Below are 18,774 nucleotides of genomic sequence, written 5' to 3' on the forward strand. Positions count from 1 at the left end.
TAGTTCGGATAAGCGGTAGAAGATGAGTGAGTGAGTGAGTGATGAACAAAAAGAAAACGCATAAGCAAACAGAGAACACTCACTACACACTGTTTTGTTTTTTTCCACTCTGCATAAGTAAATAAGACTTCATTATACAATATAAACGAGTCCATGCAAACAGATTATTTAGTTTTATTGTCTTACAAAGTGCAGTTTTCATATCAGAAGTACAAATATTTGTATTTCCTAATGTGTAGAATGAATAAAGTTTCAAATATTTCAAGCTGTATATAATCATCACATACAGACAGGTGGGGAAAAAACAGTTGGTTGTGTTGCACCTGAAGCATTTTCCTGGCATGGTTTTGTGTCCACTTGTCAAGGGCTCACTGGGTGTGAAATGTATGTAAATTATATCCCATGCTTCAACCCATTTAAATGAGAGATTTTGGACAGCGCTCTCATCATCATCATCATCATCATCATCAAACTGGGGGAACAACTTTTGGAAAAACAGTACACAACAGCTGTGCCATTATATATTAAAGCTTTTCTGGCAGCTTGTGCTGGCCCAACACCTTACTAAGGAGGCTTTCACACTGATAGTTTAGTCTGAAAGAGATGGTTCGAATGAAAAATTGTTAATATGAAAGTTGTCATGTGGACCAGGCAGCGCACCACATGAGAGTAAACCTCTGACTTCCTCTGACTTTCTGAGGTGGTGTGAATTTGGTGGTTGTGTTCTCGATGCACATTGTAATAAACACAAATGCACCTATCGATACTATGGACTATCAAGTCGATATAGTATTATATCAATATAATACTATACTGAAACCAGGTTAAAACTCCACGGCGTACTGGGAACAATCCCACTCTGATTTGGACCACAGTAAATGTTCCTAGTGTAAAAATCACCTTTAATTTGTCACCCAACTGCATATACTGTACACCACACCTAATATACACATCTTTACATTCATTCATTCATTCATTCTTTTCGAAGTAAATATATTAGACAAAAAAGTATAAAAATAGATAGTGTCATTTACAAAACAAATAGTTTCATAAAACGTGAGCAGGTATTGTCTAAAGCTGTGGATTTATGATGTAAGGTAAACCTCTAAAAGACTGGCTACCGAGTGCATTCTGTAAAAGATACCAAAAGGCAGTCCAATGTTAACCACAGCCACCCACATGCTAAACTCGTAGAAATCCGCTCCAAGGGGGTTGTCAAACTGCGGCCGTGCTCCAAAGGCAGGTATGATCCAAAGCTGGAGAGAAACATGGACTTCTTTTAGCTGTAAATCATACAAAATGCTCTAGACATTTTTATATTGATACCATAAATTAACCGCCATTAAAAATGAATGAGTGAAATCAGATGCACCCAAGTGTGATTGCTGTGTTCTTACATCTCTGACTGTGATGGTAAATTCACAAGGGTTCGAATTACATGGACTATATATTTGTGAATCCATAGGAAGACAATATTGCTTGTGTTTTGCTAATGAATTTAGAAGAAAAAAAAAACTCACAATAATGTTGGAAAGCAGCAGGAATGATGAGATCTCCTTGAGAAGCTTCCTCTTCCAGGGCAGGGGCTTGTGGACTGAGATGGCGATGGAGCCACGAGGGGTGAGTACGTTGCTGGACCTCCTACGCTCGTCGTGTGCTTGTAAGGCGAGCAGATTGGAGAAGATGCTGGCACGGCGTGTGTCCTGGTGTGGCTCCCGCCGCAAGCCTTCGATTATGAATATGTTCTGTACGCAAAGCTCGACTATAGTGAGAACACTCCAAGCCAGGTTGAGGGCGTTGACCAAGCCACCCACACCGATCCCTATCACGGCCACGATGGTAAAGTAAGAGACAGTGAGCTGGCCTACAGAGGCGCCCACTAACAGCCCTACATCCAGGCTGCGTGTTGGGTTTTTCCCCACAGCATGCTCACGCTGTTCCAGCCGGTATACAGCACAGCCGGCCGCCGCTGCCACAGTCATCAGTACCACCGTGGTTGTGTTGGTTACGTAGTACATGATGAGGGCCGTGTCTTTCCTTCCTGGCTCGTCAGATAATACATCCACCTCGTACACTACAAATATGGTCAAGCCAGCCACTAACACCAGGAGGCCGGTGGCCGGGCCGATCAGCACATCGCGCATGTGGAAGCGGTGCTCATGGTGACCGTGGTCATCCACCAGCCGGCCCACATTTTTCCACATCACATAAGCCATGGCTGATGCAAACAGGCTGTACTCAATGTTGAATGGATAGAGGTAATAGTAGCCTTCTTCAAAGACGTTGCAAGCCGCAATAGTGCACACGCAACTGCTGTCATCAGAAGCACTAGCTAAAATCGACAGGGGAAGGTTTTAAAATCAGCATGCTGTATCTTTATTTCATTTCCATTGAATTTGTATATCACTTTTAAAAATAGGCACAAAGCAGCTTTACAGAAACTTCGATGGTCATTTACATCCTTAATGAAAACGCCAGAGGTAAGAGCAGCAATCAAAAACTCCCCGAGACGACACAAGGAAGAAAGCTTGCATATATAATTACAGCAGCTGTTCTTGGGTACAAGTCTCAATTATCTAGATGATATTAATCGCTGGAGAGAGAGTAGGATTTTACTGGGAACTGGGAACTGCAATAATTAAGGTAAGAGTATAAAGTCATTGTGTGTTTCGACTGCCTAATTAAGCACATCAGTTTCATCTTTATATGATTTCATCTTATACATATAATCATCTTATCACCATAACTTTATTTAGGAAGTTTTAAATGATCTTATTAGTAAATAAGAAACCATTTATGCCTTAAAATGGTACAGAATCATGCTCAAATATTTTACCCTCATTAGGAAATCCAATTTCACTCAGTATGACATTAAAACTGGCCACAAACCTGGACTCCACTGACTTGCTTGAATTGTATTTGCATAATGTCACATGATGACACAGAATAACACTTGCTTTTCAAATTTCTAGTGAAATTTTGAAACTGTTTCAGCTGCACTGACTTGACTAGTTTGGCCAATTAACGTAAAACATTTAAATTTAACAATGAAATATGTCTGGAATATTCTGAGAAAAACAGTTTTTGCAGCTTTAGCCCTTAAGTCTGTAAGAAAACCATATTTGTATATTATTAACAAGGATGACAACAATGTAAGGGAAGACTGTATGGGGAAGAGCATTCAGGAATAAATACCTTTAAGTGTGAGACTCCGGGAACCAAAGCTACGTGTATCATTGGGATACACTGTTTGATGGAGAGACTCTTCTGTCACTGCCATCATCCAGATCATCAGGTTTGTTGCCAAGGTGAGCATTAACCCAGAGCTAAACAATCACAGACACAAATGTGAAATCTTTTGGATAACATCATTTCAGAGACCCCATCGTTCATAGTAAGAGCAACGAGCTCTACATTGCCACAAATGACACTAAAGTGTCTCCCGTTCACACTGTACATTCATGCATTTAAAAAAACTACCAGCACACTTACCGAGTTACGTTTCTCTGCACTTGTACACAATCCTTGGCATGGAGCCAGAGAAAGTAAGTCTGAAATGAAAAAGAAATAAGTTGCACAAAAATGGTTATAGATCATAATAAAGTTGAGATGTGAGATACTGAGGTGAGATACAGTACTTGGTCAGTCAATCTCAGACACCAAGAAGGACATTTAAACATTACACTTCCAAAAGGAATTTAAATGAATGAGATAAAAAAGTAAGAATTAAGAATAAATAAACATAGTACATGGAAAAGATGAGATTGCAAAGTGAACTGTATTGTATACAAAGCAATGGAGTTTCTGCTTGTCTGCGGTCAACTCACCTGCACCAAAACAAACATGGCTTGAACGGCAGGGAAGACGATTTTCACAGGTGAGTCGCAGTGCACACGACCCACATAGAAGGCTATCTTGAAAACATCCATGATTAAGCTACAGATTCCAAACAGCACCAGGCCACCTAATGAAAAATCATGAGCAGATTGTTAATGTTGATGTGAACGGTGTAATGTTAATCATAGACAACATAAAGCAAAAATAGCTGATTTATATTTTCAGTGGGTTTGGTGTTTAATTCTTAAATATGAGGCGTACGTATATAATGTGTTCTAGATAAGCAATGTTCTGGCTGAAGTGCTGCCTACAAACCGAAACACAGGTTTAGTTCTTTACCGGTTCTATAGTAAAAGTGACAAATTAATAGGGACTTGTGAATTGAATGCTCTAGATATACTAAAACTATCAAGAAACTGGATTTAAAAAAGTATGCTGTCTTTTAACAAAAGAAAATCGAAAACAAATAATCATGTGAAATGTCCTGATTTTTTTATATAGAGTATCCAGTGTTAGCTCTTTCCAACTGTCTTTCCAACTTTTCTGCTTTCATACATTTACTGTCAGATTATAGGTACATTTGTTTACAATGTTGTGGAACATCTGTGCAACAAACAAATGTTCGGTCATGAAGTCTTTCCTGAAAAGTCTGTATTGTTTTCTGCTCCTATCAGTAAAGAACAGGAATCTGGTCTGTCTTTCAGCGTGGTTGTAAAGAGTAGAACATTTGAGTTACTGTAGTCATTGTGTCAGCTCAAACAAGTTTGGCCATTCTCCTCAGACCTCTTATCAACAAGTTACCGAAATGCCACTCAGTGGATTATTGTTGTTGTTGTTGTTTGTTTTCCAAACCATTCTGTGAAAACACTAGAAACTGTTTTGCATGGAAATCAGCTGTTTCTGAAATACTCAGATAAGTCCAGCTGGCATCACCACCATAGTTAAACTCCATGATATAACACTTCTGATGTTTAATGTAAACATTAACTGAAACTCTTCACCTGCATCTGCTTGACTGCATGACTGGCTTGGATAACTGACTGAATGCAAGGACCTCTTGCTGCAGCACAAAAAGTCCAGAGCATCTCTCAGTGTGCTTTAGGCTGGATAAGTGAGTTAAGTGTGATAGTTTGTGTTGTACGGCATTATACAGGTTAGGGATAAGGGTAAGGGTTAGAGTTATAGAAGGAGTTCTATCTGGACCAGCTCCACACCTCCGTTCTGCAGCGATCACCTAAGTATCTCCATGACTGTGTAGGTTCCTAATTTTAATGTTTTTAATTTGAATGACCAATGAAGTGGTCAGGAAAATATAGAAAAAAGTGTGGATGCTGATCACATTTACAGGAAATAGGGTAGAGAAACCACACACACACACACACACACACACACAGACACACACACAGACACAACACACACAGACACACACACACAGACGCACAGACACACACACAGACACACACAAACACACACACAGACACACAGAGACACCCACAAACAGAGACACACACAGACACACCCACACACACAGACACCCACAAACAGAGACACACACAGACACACCCACACACACAGACACCCACAAACAGAGACACACACAGACACACCCACACACACACAGACACAACACACACAGACACACACACACAGACGCACAGACACACACACACACAGACCCACTCACACACACATATACACACACACACAGACACCCACAAACACACACACAGACTCACACAGACACCCACAAACAGAGACACACACAGACACACCCACACACACAGACACCCACAAACAGAGACACGCACAGACACACCCACACACACACAGACACCCACAAACAGAGACACACACGCACACACACACACACACACACACACACACACACACACACACACACACACACACACCCCACCTCTGAGCCACACAGGCCCGGCGTGCAGATCCTTATAGAGTACTGCCTCGTCCTCTCGGCACGTGTACGCTTTATAGAAGACCATCCAGACTGTAGTGGAGACGATCAGAGCCACCAGGTAAAGCTGCAGGTGCACGCTGGTCACGTGTTGTGCGTTAAACACGCTGCCGCTGACGAGCGCACATCCGAGCACAAGCACGTTAACGAGCACCGCGCCGGACAGCAGCCAGCCCCAACTGCGCGTCGAGTCTCGCCATGACCCGGTGGAGGACAGAGCGATGCTGGCAGAACGCGTCCCCAGCGCGACGTGCGTCCCTGCGTGTTGTACCGTGGAGATCTGGCTCTCCTGATGTTCTAGCTCCTCTTTGGTGCTCATCATGCCTGCTTCGAAAGATAAGCCGTGGATGTACAAGCTCAGTTCATGCAGATCCATAAGCTTTAATGTGCCGAAATGCATTTTGTTTATTCTTTATTTCTGATTATTAAAGATGGACATTGACTCTCAGGGCAGCGCACCGCAGGTAATACTGTATATAACAGTCATCTGCGATGGGATGATTTATACGTAGGTGACCTTTGTTCACGTGACTAACCGCACATATGATGCGTCAGGTAAGGCGTGGAAGTTAGAATATCCTACATTTAGGCTTTTGTGGGATTTTAAACACAGTGATCCATATCAGTACAGGCTTTCTGTAGGTGATGTAGGCTTTTACATTATTTAGGTAAGTTTAAAAGTGTAAATACCCATATGAAAAAATGAGGGGGAAAAAAGACAAAACCCTTAGAATGTCATTATCATAAGCACCAAGATCAGATAGTGCATGTTAAGATGATGATGATGATGATGATAATAATAATAATAATAATAATAATAATAATAATAATAATAATACTGTTATAAATAAATAAAATAAATAAAACTGTGGGAAAAAGTGTAGTGTAAAAACAATATGTTATTATATGCCTATACCTATGTTATACCTATGTTATCAGGATGCATACATAGATAGATAGATAGATAGATAGATAGATAGATAGATAGATAGATAGATAGATAGATAGATAGATAAAAAGATAGATAGGTTATTGTTTCCAGTATTACAGCTATGTGCTTGTATTCATTGTTCATAATAAAAAAAGTAAAATATTAATACACAAGCCCAGATGGATCACTGGGAAGCCAGTAAAGACTTTTTTTTTTGTCGAAGGGAGATGTTACAATAAACCTGATGCCCTTTGGCCACCATGTGTTTTCTCTCAGTAATAAACCTTCCACCCCTTCATCTTTCATAATCTCAGACAGGATAGAAGTGTTTGGTAAATTACAGCACCTAACACACAGCAAAATGGTCAGCATGAAATAAACACCTATTGTGTGTGGGCTCCTGGAATAATATTAATATTGTCCATGGTGATTCAACATTCACAGTGTATATCAGACCTGCTAAAGCTATTATACAAAAAATGTGGAATTAAATTTGAATTAAAAATGATCATCACGATATTTTAAAGAAACGGGGAACATTTTGAACCATTTAAGAATCTTTAATCTACTTTTTCGTTCTGGTCATGAATTATTTTTAGATTTGTTGGTTGTCTAAGCTGTCAGATACAGGAACTAGTGTCTGTTACATGTAGCACATTAATATAGTGTAAATAGGACATGATATAGTAATTATATAGTGATTATATCACGAGAAGGTGACTGAAGTGCCAGGTAACGGCCAGTGTTGCTGGACAACTACTTGATGTTTTTGTTGTCCTGTTCACTACAACAGAAGCCTGAAACGTCAGCATCTGACACACATCGATCGTATGGTACAGCATTAGTCATTACTCCACCGTTATCACTATAGATAGCAGACAATGTATTAATGATTAATGGTAAAATCAACCTGCACATATCCTGATACATTTCAATCTGTTTCTTGTTACCTGAACAATGATGTGCTCATTCTTGTGCTGTTCAAACACATTTTTTTCTCCATTGAAGAGCAACAGGTGAACGATTCCATTTTGTAATTTTCCTATTCAAAATGCATGGATGTCACTGGTCTGCCATGGTGGTTAGGACTCAAATAAAAGTAAAAACACAGGGTTTTAAGAATTTGTAGGGGCAACCTGATATGCTAGATAAATTCATAAGAAATACGTATGAAAAATTACATATTCATATTTATAGAAAAAGGGGTTAGTTTTTTTTTATCACACAAATGTTTTTGTCTTCACATAAATAGTGATCTCTGCCCAAAGTGCTTTTTAATAAGCTTTCTAAATTCTGTGTAAGGTTATGCAGAGAGAGAGAAAAAACATCTCACGATGAAAGCCAACAGAGCCCTAACTAATTTTATAGCAGACCTGTGGGGATTAAATAATGAATTAATTTATACTGATTAAAAATGTCTGATAAGTCGATTTTCAGACAATTGCAATTGCAATGCCAGTGACCTGGTAAAAAAAAAGGGGAAAAATGAGGAACATTTTATCTTCATAAATCCTGATCCTGTTTGTATGATGGAATACTTTCAAAAACCGCAGCCAGATCCGGTCATGTTCGTAACCCTTTCAATGAGTAGTTTTTGCAGGATGTTTACTCAGTCTACAGTATGTGAGACACAGAACAAAGATCTCTTGCTATGGCGCTACTGAAACTGCTCTAACATACAGTACAGACGGTTAAACTAAGTTCATGGAAATGGTCATTCTGATAACACTGTTTGACCACTGAGATTATTTTTAACTTGAATGTCCAATCCAGGTGATAACGTTACTGACCGATTCCTAATTTAAGGAGAATTTTTTCTGTCCATTATATAAATCAGGTATACAGTAAATATCACAGAGATTCATATTACAAGCGTGATCAATTAAATCACAGCAGAAAAGAAACAAAATGCATTACCTCTAATTCATTGTAATGTCACATTAAATACATTAAGGTATACAAATTATACAAATTGTTGAACACTTAGAAAAGCTATTTCCATACGTTCAGTTCTTACCTAGAGCGGTACCTGTGGTGAGCGGAGCCTCTGATAATGATGAGAACATTGCCACGGTCATGGTTTATATAGTTCATATATTCACACGGTATAAAAAAGATTTACAGCCACGAAGACATGAAGGGATACTGTAATAAATAAAGATGAAAAATGTCTGTCATGAATAACCATATATCATATCCAATAAAAAATCACATTTTATGATATAATAGCTAGAAGTGTAACTATATTTATACCTGTAGACATGAAAACAGCCATCACTGAGGCAAAAAAAATTAAATGAAGGTAAAAATACTAACTAACTAACTAAATAAATAAATAAATAAATAATGCCTGATTAAAGAGAATATCATTCAGTATTTTTTATTTTTCTGTAGAACACTACAATAGGTGATTGATGAGTATGAGTATATTTTTCTTGGATGGCTGATTACAAGTTATGAAAAGTTAGTGCTTTTGCTAATTATACTGCAGTGTTGATGAAGTCTTAAACCTGACCATGTCAAGAGAATCAAGAATTTTATTGTCATTTCAACCATATATATTATATATTGCAGTACACAGTGAAATGAGACAATGTTTCTCCAGGATCATGGTGCTACATAAAACAAAGACAGAGCGAAGGACTTAAGTAAGTAGTCCTAGATACATAAAGTGCATGTGTGCAATCTGGTGCACACAGTGCAAGACAAAAGACAGTGCAAACAAATAATACAAGACATTACACAAAAGCATAACAGTGTACATACTGTATGTTCAATATTGCATGTGCAGAAATAAACACTTAGTGTAATAGCAGCAGTTACATGCGGTATTTTTATCTATTGTGCAAAACAGCAATTGACTGAAAAGTGAAAGACAGCATGTGCAAAGAGCAAAAACAGTTTGCAAAACAGCATGTAAACAGTTTGATATGGGTGGTGCTGTAGACATGGATGTATATCGGAAGAGTGTGTATTTGGTGTAGGTCAGTGCAGTCCATACAGTTGTGCATTTGTGTGTGTGTGTGTGTGTGTGTGTGTGTATTGTGCATTGTGTTCGGTACAGTTCAGTTCAGTTATTGAGGAGTGTGATGGCTTGTGGAAAGAAACGGTTAGACCGTCTGGTCGTGAGGGCCCGAATGCTTCGGAACCTTTTTCACAGATGGGAGGAGGTTAAATAGTGTGTGTGAGGGGTGTGTGAGGTCATCCACAATGCTGTTGGCTTTGCGGATGCAGCATGTGGTGTAAATGTTTATGATAGAGGGAAGAGAGACTCACTATCTGCTGCAGGGTCTTGCAATCCAATTAGACAATATTGATGAATTTTCAATAACATTAGCATTACTATAATTCAAATCTTACACGTTATATACATGCACTTAAATATATTTGCACTTATATATAAATGCACTTAATTTTATACTATTTGGGCATTATATTTTAATAACATTCTGCACATCAATTTTTCTCTATTTTGTCATAGTATTTCTTATTATTTCTATTCATTTTAATTTAGTTATTTGTATGCACAGTATAAAGAAGAGTGGCCGGGATTTTATTTCACTGCAAATGCTGTATACAAGTGTGACTGTGACAAATGAAATCTTGAATCTTAATGTTATTGTATCGAATGTAACAGGTCATTCACATGGACTCTTCATTTTTTAGGCTAATAAAAAACTGATTTTGAAAGGGGGGGGGATTAACAAAGAAAAATGTGTTATTATTGACAGTGAGGTTTACACCAGTATTTTTATTTAAGATTTATTGGAGGGTCTTGTGTATCAGTGCTTTGTAATAGTCAGTGGTTATGCCATAAGTTGAAGTTTTCAGACATAGGATAGTCTTTATGAAGGAAGACTTTACTTTGTGGTTTCTCGGTCAGCTGCTTGGTTCAGCTCGGTTTATTGCTGTTACAATGTAAGTGATAGCAGGAATTAACTTGTCTTACAGACGATACACAACCTTAAATGGTTAAAAAGGATTATGTGACAGGAACATAACTGGCTTCATTAAGAGAACTGAGAGTAACTCTTAAGAGACACACTAAAGGCAAATGATTTATATTCGTTTACAGACTGGATATTTTACTTACTTTTAAGTAAGCATACAGAACATTATTTAATTAAATAACGTTTTTAAAGAAGGGCACAGTGGCTTAATGATTAGCACATTTGCATCCCCCCTTAAAAGGTTTTTGATTCCCGCACATTCAGACTTGCAATTGTTCCCTCTGTTTAGAGGTTTTCCACTGAGTATTCCAGTTTCCTCACACAGTTCCAACACATGCACTGTAGTTTTCCAGAGTGTTCTATTGATTGGCAGCCTGTCCATTGTGTCCCCCACGTTGCATCCTGAGTCCGCTGAAACTCTGTATAGCATAAGAGGTACAGAAGATGGATGGACAGATTGATGGATGTTTTTTCACGTGAGTAAAAACAACCTTTCTTATAGAATGGTCAAATCCATGCTACACATTCATGAGAGATATATCATAATAAACATTACAGCTGGAATCAATAAAATAACTTTTCTCTGTTGCTTTCTCTTCAGTAGAGTAAAGCTTTGCAGACATTCCCAATTCTCAGTTCTCCTGGAAGGAAAAGAATGTAACTCTAGACATTAAATTTGGGAACGTCATGAAATCTTGAATACGAGCTTTTATACACACTCAAGCTTTTATACACACTCAAGCTTTTATACACAGTCAAGCCCTCGGTCACTCTCCCCTGGACTGCACACTGATGACGTCACACTGATGACTCTACGTCATTAGGTGACTAAATATTCTCCCGAAACTCTACGAGAGGTGTTTTTGTATTAGTATTGATAAGCAATAACCCATTTTCACATATGTAATCTTTTTGATTCTTTTTCATGCACGTTTTTAGGGTAAAAAGTTGACGTAATTCCTTATTATTGTTCTCCTGAAAGTTTTACACAATACAATTCCATTCTTTAAATTCTCTTTCCAGCTTTAAATAGTCTTGTGCTCAGATCGCCTACACATTGCGTGATCATTTCGACGTTAATAAGGACGTGGCTTAATACTGATGGAATCCCATGGAGACCACGATGCTGTACAGGCCACGCCCACAGGCGTGAGTGCGTCTCCGGTGTCCATGGAAACCGTCGCGAGCGTTCACCGGCCGCTCTGCACACACGGCCTTAGCGAAAGACACTTGCCCTCCGGTGCCGATGACGAAGACTGGGTGTAAAAACTCAAGCATAATGGAGGCCGAAGTTCGAGATCAACATGAATGACAAGTACCACAGGGCAGCGCGAGATGGCTACCTGGACCTGCTGAAAGAGGCCACGCGGAAGGACCTGAACGCGCCGGATGAAGATGGCATGACACCGACGCTATGGGCCGCGTACCATGGCAACCTGGACGCGCTGAGGCTCATAGTGGCCAGAGGGTAAGCTTTCAGCTTCAGCTTTCTATAGTTTCTCTGTTTCACAACTGAATCATTTAGTTTGCCATTTCTACAAGAAAAGAATTAGATCTCTCTTCTCTGCCATTGTAACAGCACAATATCCTTATTGTATGGTATTGCATTATAATACACTGACCTAGTAACAGCATACCACAGTATGTCAAAACACTCCTGCCATTGTAATAACATATTACCATGCTAAATCACAATCTATGTCAATTTACTACACTGACAATGTAACAGCGATGCAAAATTTACAACACTGCCAATGTAACCGTGATCTACTGAACTAAATAGTAGGCTGGATTCAAATAGCACTCATTACCTTACTAAGCAGTCTATTTATGGGAAAAAAATAGTATCGTGTACACTGCCATTGTGACAGCATCCTACCATACTAAACTGTAGCCATACCAAATAGTAGTGTGCCTCTGCAAAGGTATACCGCCATATTAAATAGTAGTCTGCTGTTGTAACAGCTTATTACTGTATTAAGTAGTAGCATATGTCAAAATAGTATTCCGTATTGTAGTATTGTAACAGCACTCTAAAAAAATAATTAGTAGTCTGTCATTCTAACAGCATACTACCATAACCATAATATAACAAATAAATAACTAATGCATAACTCTAACTAATACATACTATAATACCATGAACACTGCATCATAGCACATACATTTACATTTACAGCATTTGGCAGATGCCCTTATCCATAACGACGTACATAAGTGCTTAAATCTCTAACATTGGATACATTAATGCTGGTTCACTAGGTTACATACTTAAGATACCATGAGTTTAAAACACTGTTCAAATTTACAATGAAAAAGTTTCAAAGTTTCAGGTTTTTGTTTTTTTTTTGTTGTTTTTTTTTTAATAAATGCAAAAAATAGGGAAAAAGTGCACATAGAACTTAATAGAGCATGTGGTACTATTTTAAGAAGCCATATATTATGGGATTATGTCAAATTTCAAAGTTGTTATATTGCTTCTATCAGGTTTCTACTAGACAAATTTACTACCTGTTCCCCACACTAAAGATATATCCAGTTATTATCCAATCTCTCATCTGTTTGACAGTACAATATATCAGGTGTCTTTCTATACCTCTTTTCCATTTTTTCTTTCAAGCTGACAGGTTTACAAAAGAAATGGTTCTCCATTTTAGAGAAACCAATAACACCTGATACCATCAATAGCATGTAAACCAATGTCTGATCTGATTTTAACCTGTTTTATAGACAAATAATAGAATTTGTGATGAGAATATTGGAAGGGTTTTTGGAAGTGTTAATAAAAGACAACATGCAACAGTCTTTTTCGCTACTCCTCTGGTTGACCTTCTTGGTCCAAGAGATCCATTGAAAGAGATTAATTGGCAGAAGTTCTCAAAAGGTTTACATGACAACTATTGAAAGACAGCAATTATTGTGTGATCTCTTGCAGACAAAACCAGTATAGAGTGCCATGTGCACAGACTGTTTAACACACCTGCACGCAGGTAAAGGGAGCAATTACGGTAGGTGCCTTTAGTGTGCTGGTCTCTTGGGCATCTTCTCTTTTGTCTGGCAGGAAATGCATGCCAATACACAGTGCATGCCAGAAGTCATGGCATACGTTCTCACCAGAATATGAGACTTTGCACAAGTGCACAACACATAATAAAAGACAGAACACTCTGTTTTCCCAACTTAATTTATTGAGACATAAACCACCAATGTCATTAAAGCCAAAACTTTATAGTCAGTGTTGGATCATATAGCAGTCAGCACTTTTGAGATTGCAATATAGACTTAGGATTGAGTGACTGACTTTATAGCACAATTTATCTCACTGGGCACTGTGGTAACAATGACAGCACAAGGTTTGCTGTAAGTTTGTGTAGGACTATTTTTGCCCTTTTCCATTCTGTACTTTAAGCTGGACACAAATTTTCCAGGTTATCAGTGTACGAGTGTTTCTTTAAGCAACAGCCGACTATTTTTCACTGGATTGGCATGATATCTAAAGAACTCCTGAAGTTCTCAACACACAGCACACCATCAAAAAAAAAGACCTCTTCTGTTGTTGCCATCATCCTTTCATGAGGATAGAAATGAGCTGCACATGAAAACTGAGATACAGCGATAACATGTCAAAGAGAAGGTTGAAATCAGGGTCAGACCAGTTAGCAGGGGATAATCCTAGTACTGGCCATGTCCAGTGCTGCACACAGCTTCACGGACATCTGTGAAAACCTTCAGCTTTGCTCATCTATAATGTACTGCTGTAAGGTCTTGCCTGCAGCCCATAAAATATTAATAAGAGCTACTGGTGTATGAGTCACATGGAGCCCAAATGGGATCCAAGCCAAGAGCTGCGTGTGTCAGTCTTAATGAATACAAGTGCAAATGTGGGGTCACTTCCTTTTTCTAATAAATGCAGTCATATGTGTAGATGTATAGACCAGAAACAATACTTAATCAATAACATGTTGTGCATAATGCAATAGGCAAAAGTACAAATCACAAAATGACTTTTGTTTTGTAAATATATTTAAAATGTAAAAAAAGTGTTATGTTTAGTTTTCTCTAAATTAAGCACCTTAAATTGAATTACTTGTAAATTACAACATTAATTTAAACATAGCTAAACCCCGGTTAATGTTATTTAAAGCAAAGGTTTAAAGTAGTTTAAAAAATGTTTGGCTTTATTTATGTAAATCTGCTTTGTTACAATGTTCATTGTTAAAGGCACTATACAAATAAAACTGAAAAATTCATTAATTAAATTAAATTGCATTGAATTTATTTGTGGCTATACACTGAGTACCAGGAATTCAGGGTGACATCACACAAAGTGCAATCCTACCGGTCTTCCCTGCAAGAAGATACTCATAGAGTTACTACATAGGCAAGTCGAGGGTCAAATAACACATACTGTCCCAGAACTCCGGTTCAGCTTCGTTGGAGACGAACCTCCGGTCACAGGGTTGTGGACCATGTATCATAGTCATTAATTGGGGCAAGTAAAGTAGGAGGTATTAATGTCACTGTAGCATTCCTGAGCTTGTTCTTCATCAGGATTTTGTTGTACAGTTATTTATGTTAATGTTGTCCATTACAATTTCATAGAAATAATGCCCAGACATAGTAGAACACCTCCATATAAAAACCTTATAAATAATTTATTATCCTCTCTGATCCTGTGCATACCCAATGCTGAAAACATGATTAAAAGTATGTTGGGATATCCTTTGTATGGCTGCAATTTCGGGTTTTGAGTATCAATAGAGGCATAATGCAACCTGAGCTTATGTTGCGACAGGTTTTGTATGCCAGAAAAGCTGTCAACTTCAAACCATACTGTTGAAATTATTTCCTTTTGACAGACAGACACTCAAGCCAGAAGTTGCAAAGGCAAATAACAAAATGGATATTTTTTTTATATATATATATATATTTTCTTTGCTGCTGTTTTAGAGGGAATCCTGATAAATGTGACATATGGGGGAACACGCCACTCCACCTGGCTGCATCCAATGGCCATCTCAACTGCCTGTCCTTCTTGGTGTCCTTTGGTGCAAACACATGGTGTCTTGACAATGACTACCACACGCCACTGGACATGGCTGCCACCAAGAACCACATGGACTGTGTACGCTACCTGGACTCCATTGCTGCCAAGCAGACAGCGCTCAATCCGAAACTGGTGGCCAAGCTGAAAGACAGAGCCTTCCGTGATGCAGAACGTCGGATCAATGACTGTGTCAAGATGCAGCGCAAGCACCACCGCCGCATGGAACGGAAGTTCCAGAAGGAAGCCACAGATGCTTCGCTTTCGGATGCCATGAGCTTCTCCAGCTACACGAGCAGCACTTTTAGCCGCAAGCTGCACCCCTTCAACACTGCCACCAGTGTGCCATACTCACAGGTTAGATTGATGATTTGTTTCAAAATACTGCCTTTTAGATTAATTAATTTTCTTTTTTATGTCAAGTTTCATTGTGTAGTTTCTGTGAGATTGTAGTAAATCTGTAAGAACTGAAGCTGAAAACAAGTGCTGTTTCTGATGTTCCAGGCTACCCTTCATGCCACAGCCAGGGGCAAAACCAAGATCCAGAAAAAGTTGGAAAAGAAGAAGCAGGGTGATGGGACCTTCAAGATCTATGAAGATGGAAGGAAGAGTATGCGCTCTCTTTCTGGTCTCCAGCTTGGTAATGATGTCATGTTCCTAAAGCAGGGTACCTACGTAAACCCAAAAGACCGTGGTCGGCGAAATGTCCGTGATATGTTTCCACGGGATAACGAAGATGCCATCTCGCGTGCCATCAGTGAGCCAGACCTCCACGGGGCAGACTTGGACCACTCAGAGATCAGCACAGACTCAGGTCATGACTCGCTTTTCAACCGGCCAGGCCTGGGTACCATGGTCTTCCGGCGGAACTATGTGAGCGGGGGACTCTTTGGCATAGGCTCTCGTGATGAAGGCAGCATGGCCGGCAGTGGGAGGGCACCGAACGTCCGTCTGCGTAGCCGTCTTCAGCGATCCCCAAGTTTAGATGAAGACAGTATCGGCAGTGCTCGAAGCCTCCAAGCAAGGAACATGGAGGAGCTTCCCTGGGGTGATGTGGAATTAGGACTGGATGATGACGATGAGCCAGAGAGTAGTCCACTTGAAGTATTCCTGGCTGCACAATGCATGAACGAGTTCATCAATATTTTTAAGCGAGAGAAGATTGACCTGGATGCACTGCTGCTGTGCTCTGACAATGACCTCAAAAGCATCCACATTCCCTTGGGACCCCGTAAAAAGATCATTGAGGCGTGTAAGAGACGCCTGGAGACTATCGAGGATCCTGACAGCATAGAAGACACAGAGTTGTAAGTTGAACCCCATGTTGTTTTATAAATTATTCATACCTAAAATTCATGCTAGGAGCAAGTTTGTCACTAGTGATTAGTGTTATTAGCCTCCATTTGCCACTGCTTTTTAAGCTAACTTTTTTCAGCGTAGTCCACAGTTATTATACAAACTATCAAAACATGCATCATGTCAGCTGTATGCTATTTCTCTTTACAGATAGCACAAAGGACTTGTTGCACTATGAATTTGGCCATACCGATGGCATATGTCTTGATTCAAGTGCAACAGAACATAAAGACACGCACACTGAAAGGAAGTGTAACTTTTTTTGGGGGGGGATTTTGAACACGTCCCATTACTCTAGGAATAAATTTGCATATCAGATGGACCGGACAGAAAAGTAGTGCCTTGTTGACTGGCACACACAAGGAAATATGCATTATTCTCATGAATTGTCTGCCCCTGTGGGGAATGAGTCTTAGTGCCTGTGCTTCCAGTGCATGCACATATCTCTGTAAATCATCATTTCAGGCATGATGTACTATATTTTTATGACATAGATGTAGAAGATTGTGCTGAATATAAGGAATGTATGGGCAGATTTGAAACGTTTGGGTTTCAAATCCAGGAAACTTCTACACACTGCCTACGTGATGTCAAACACAGATTGCAGGTTGCCAATATACATGGCAACCAATGTCTTTGGCACACTGTCTTTTAGGGTCAGTGAATGCCTGTACTAAGGATGAATTGTGAACCTCCATTTTGTTTGTTTACATTTGTCAAGCCATACTTCTGTTAAAGATTTGGGGCATGGGGCATACAATTTGGTGATACATAAATCTTACTTATGCTGATTTTTTTGCACTCATGCCATATCACTACAGAGAAAGTTTCTTTACAAAAACCTATGTATATTTAGTATACAGCACCTGTACAGATCTAAATGCATTCCAACCCAAAGAGTATGTGCTCTATCTTTTGTGCATAACATTGTTCATGTGTTTTATATCATTTCATAAAATGTAGCAATAAAAGATGCTAAAAAATCTATGAGATTTTATATGATGGACATACTTGAAGACAGTAAACCTATAATGTGGCTGTATCAATGAACAGCTTTGTAATGGCAATTCTTACTCTTAGAGACCTCTGATTAGACAATTATTGTATTGGCACTTGTATAAGCCTTACTTTATCAAGTAACCTTTCAAACCTGTTCCAGAATGACAATGCATCTGTGCAAGATCTATGAAAGCATGCTTTGCTCAGGTTTATGTGGCAAAACCTGTGTATCCTGCATTAAGCCCTGATATCAACCCAACTAATTTTTTGAGATGAACTAGAACACCGACTGCACCCCAGACCTCTTCACCTAACATCAGTACCAGACGTCACTAAACCACTTGTGACCAAATGGGCAAATCCCACAGCCATGATCTAAAATCTAATGGTAAACCTTCCCATAAGAGCAGAGAAAACTAGAACGTACATTTCCTGAAGAAAATGTGAATGGTGCTTGCACGTGGCAAATCCCGGAGGCTAGTCGAGATGAGCATGTGACGTCATCTGAATACTCTTGAGGAAGTTTTCCTCATTGTGCTGAGTGTTTTGATATGTCACATGTCCATGTTGTGCTAATTTTTTATTTTCACGTGACATCACGTGAAATCACCTGACTTCATCAAAATACACATGAGGAAGTTCCCCTCATTGTTCTGAGTGTTTTGATATGTCACATGTCCATGTT

General features: G+C 39.1%; 2 protein-coding genes across 5 annotated transcripts; one reads left to right on the forward strand and one right to left on the reverse strand.

Moving 5' to 3' along the window:
- Positions 1–158: 158 nt before the first annotated feature.
- Positions 159–8,776, reverse strand: otop2 (otopetrin 2). 3 transcript variants are annotated; one of them, XM_060892219.1, is made up of 7 exons: positions 8,758–8,776; positions 5,753–6,133; positions 3,828–3,964; positions 3,493–3,551; positions 3,196–3,326; positions 1,521–2,332; positions 159–1,256 (listed from the first exon to the last, which is right to left on the reverse strand). In XM_060892219.1, the coding sequence occupies exons 2-7, from the start codon at positions 6,129–6,131 to the stop codon at positions 1,086–1,088; spliced, it is 1,689 nt and encodes a 562-aa protein (XP_060748202.1). In that variant the 5' UTR covers positions 6,132–6,133; positions 8,758–8,776; the 3' UTR covers positions 159–1,085. The 3 variants fall into 3 exon arrangements, with proteins under 3 accessions (XP_060748202.1, XP_060748201.1, XP_060748200.1); XM_060892218.1 differs by having other exon boundaries at positions 5,753–6,136; XM_060892217.1 differs by lacking the exon at positions 8,758–8,776 and having other exon boundaries at positions 5,753–6,460.
- Positions 8,777–11,900: 3,124 nt separating this feature from the next.
- Positions 11,901–17,359, forward strand: ush1ga (Usher syndrome 1Ga (autosomal recessive)). Of its 2 annotated transcripts, XM_060892663.1 has the most exons (4): positions 11,901–12,158; positions 15,641–16,091; positions 16,239–17,041; positions 17,241–17,359. In XM_060892663.1, the coding sequence occupies exons 1-4, from the start codon at positions 11,995–11,997 to the stop codon at positions 17,242–17,244; spliced, it is 1,422 nt and encodes a 473-aa protein (XP_060748646.1). In that variant the 5' UTR covers positions 11,901–11,994; the 3' UTR covers positions 17,245–17,359. The 2 variants fall into 2 exon arrangements, with proteins under 2 accessions (XP_060748646.1, XP_060748645.1); XM_060892662.1 differs by lacking the exon at positions 17,241–17,359 and having other exon boundaries at positions 16,239–17,045.
- Positions 17,360–18,774: the final 1,415 nt, after the last annotated feature.

The sequence above is a fragment of the Tachysurus vachellii genome, chromosome 18 (genome assembly GCF_030014155.1).
Source record: "Tachysurus vachellii isolate PV-2020 chromosome 18, HZAU_Pvac_v1, whole genome shotgun sequence".
Lineage (NCBI taxonomy): Eukaryota > Metazoa > Chordata > Actinopteri > Siluriformes > Bagridae > Tachysurus > Tachysurus vachellii.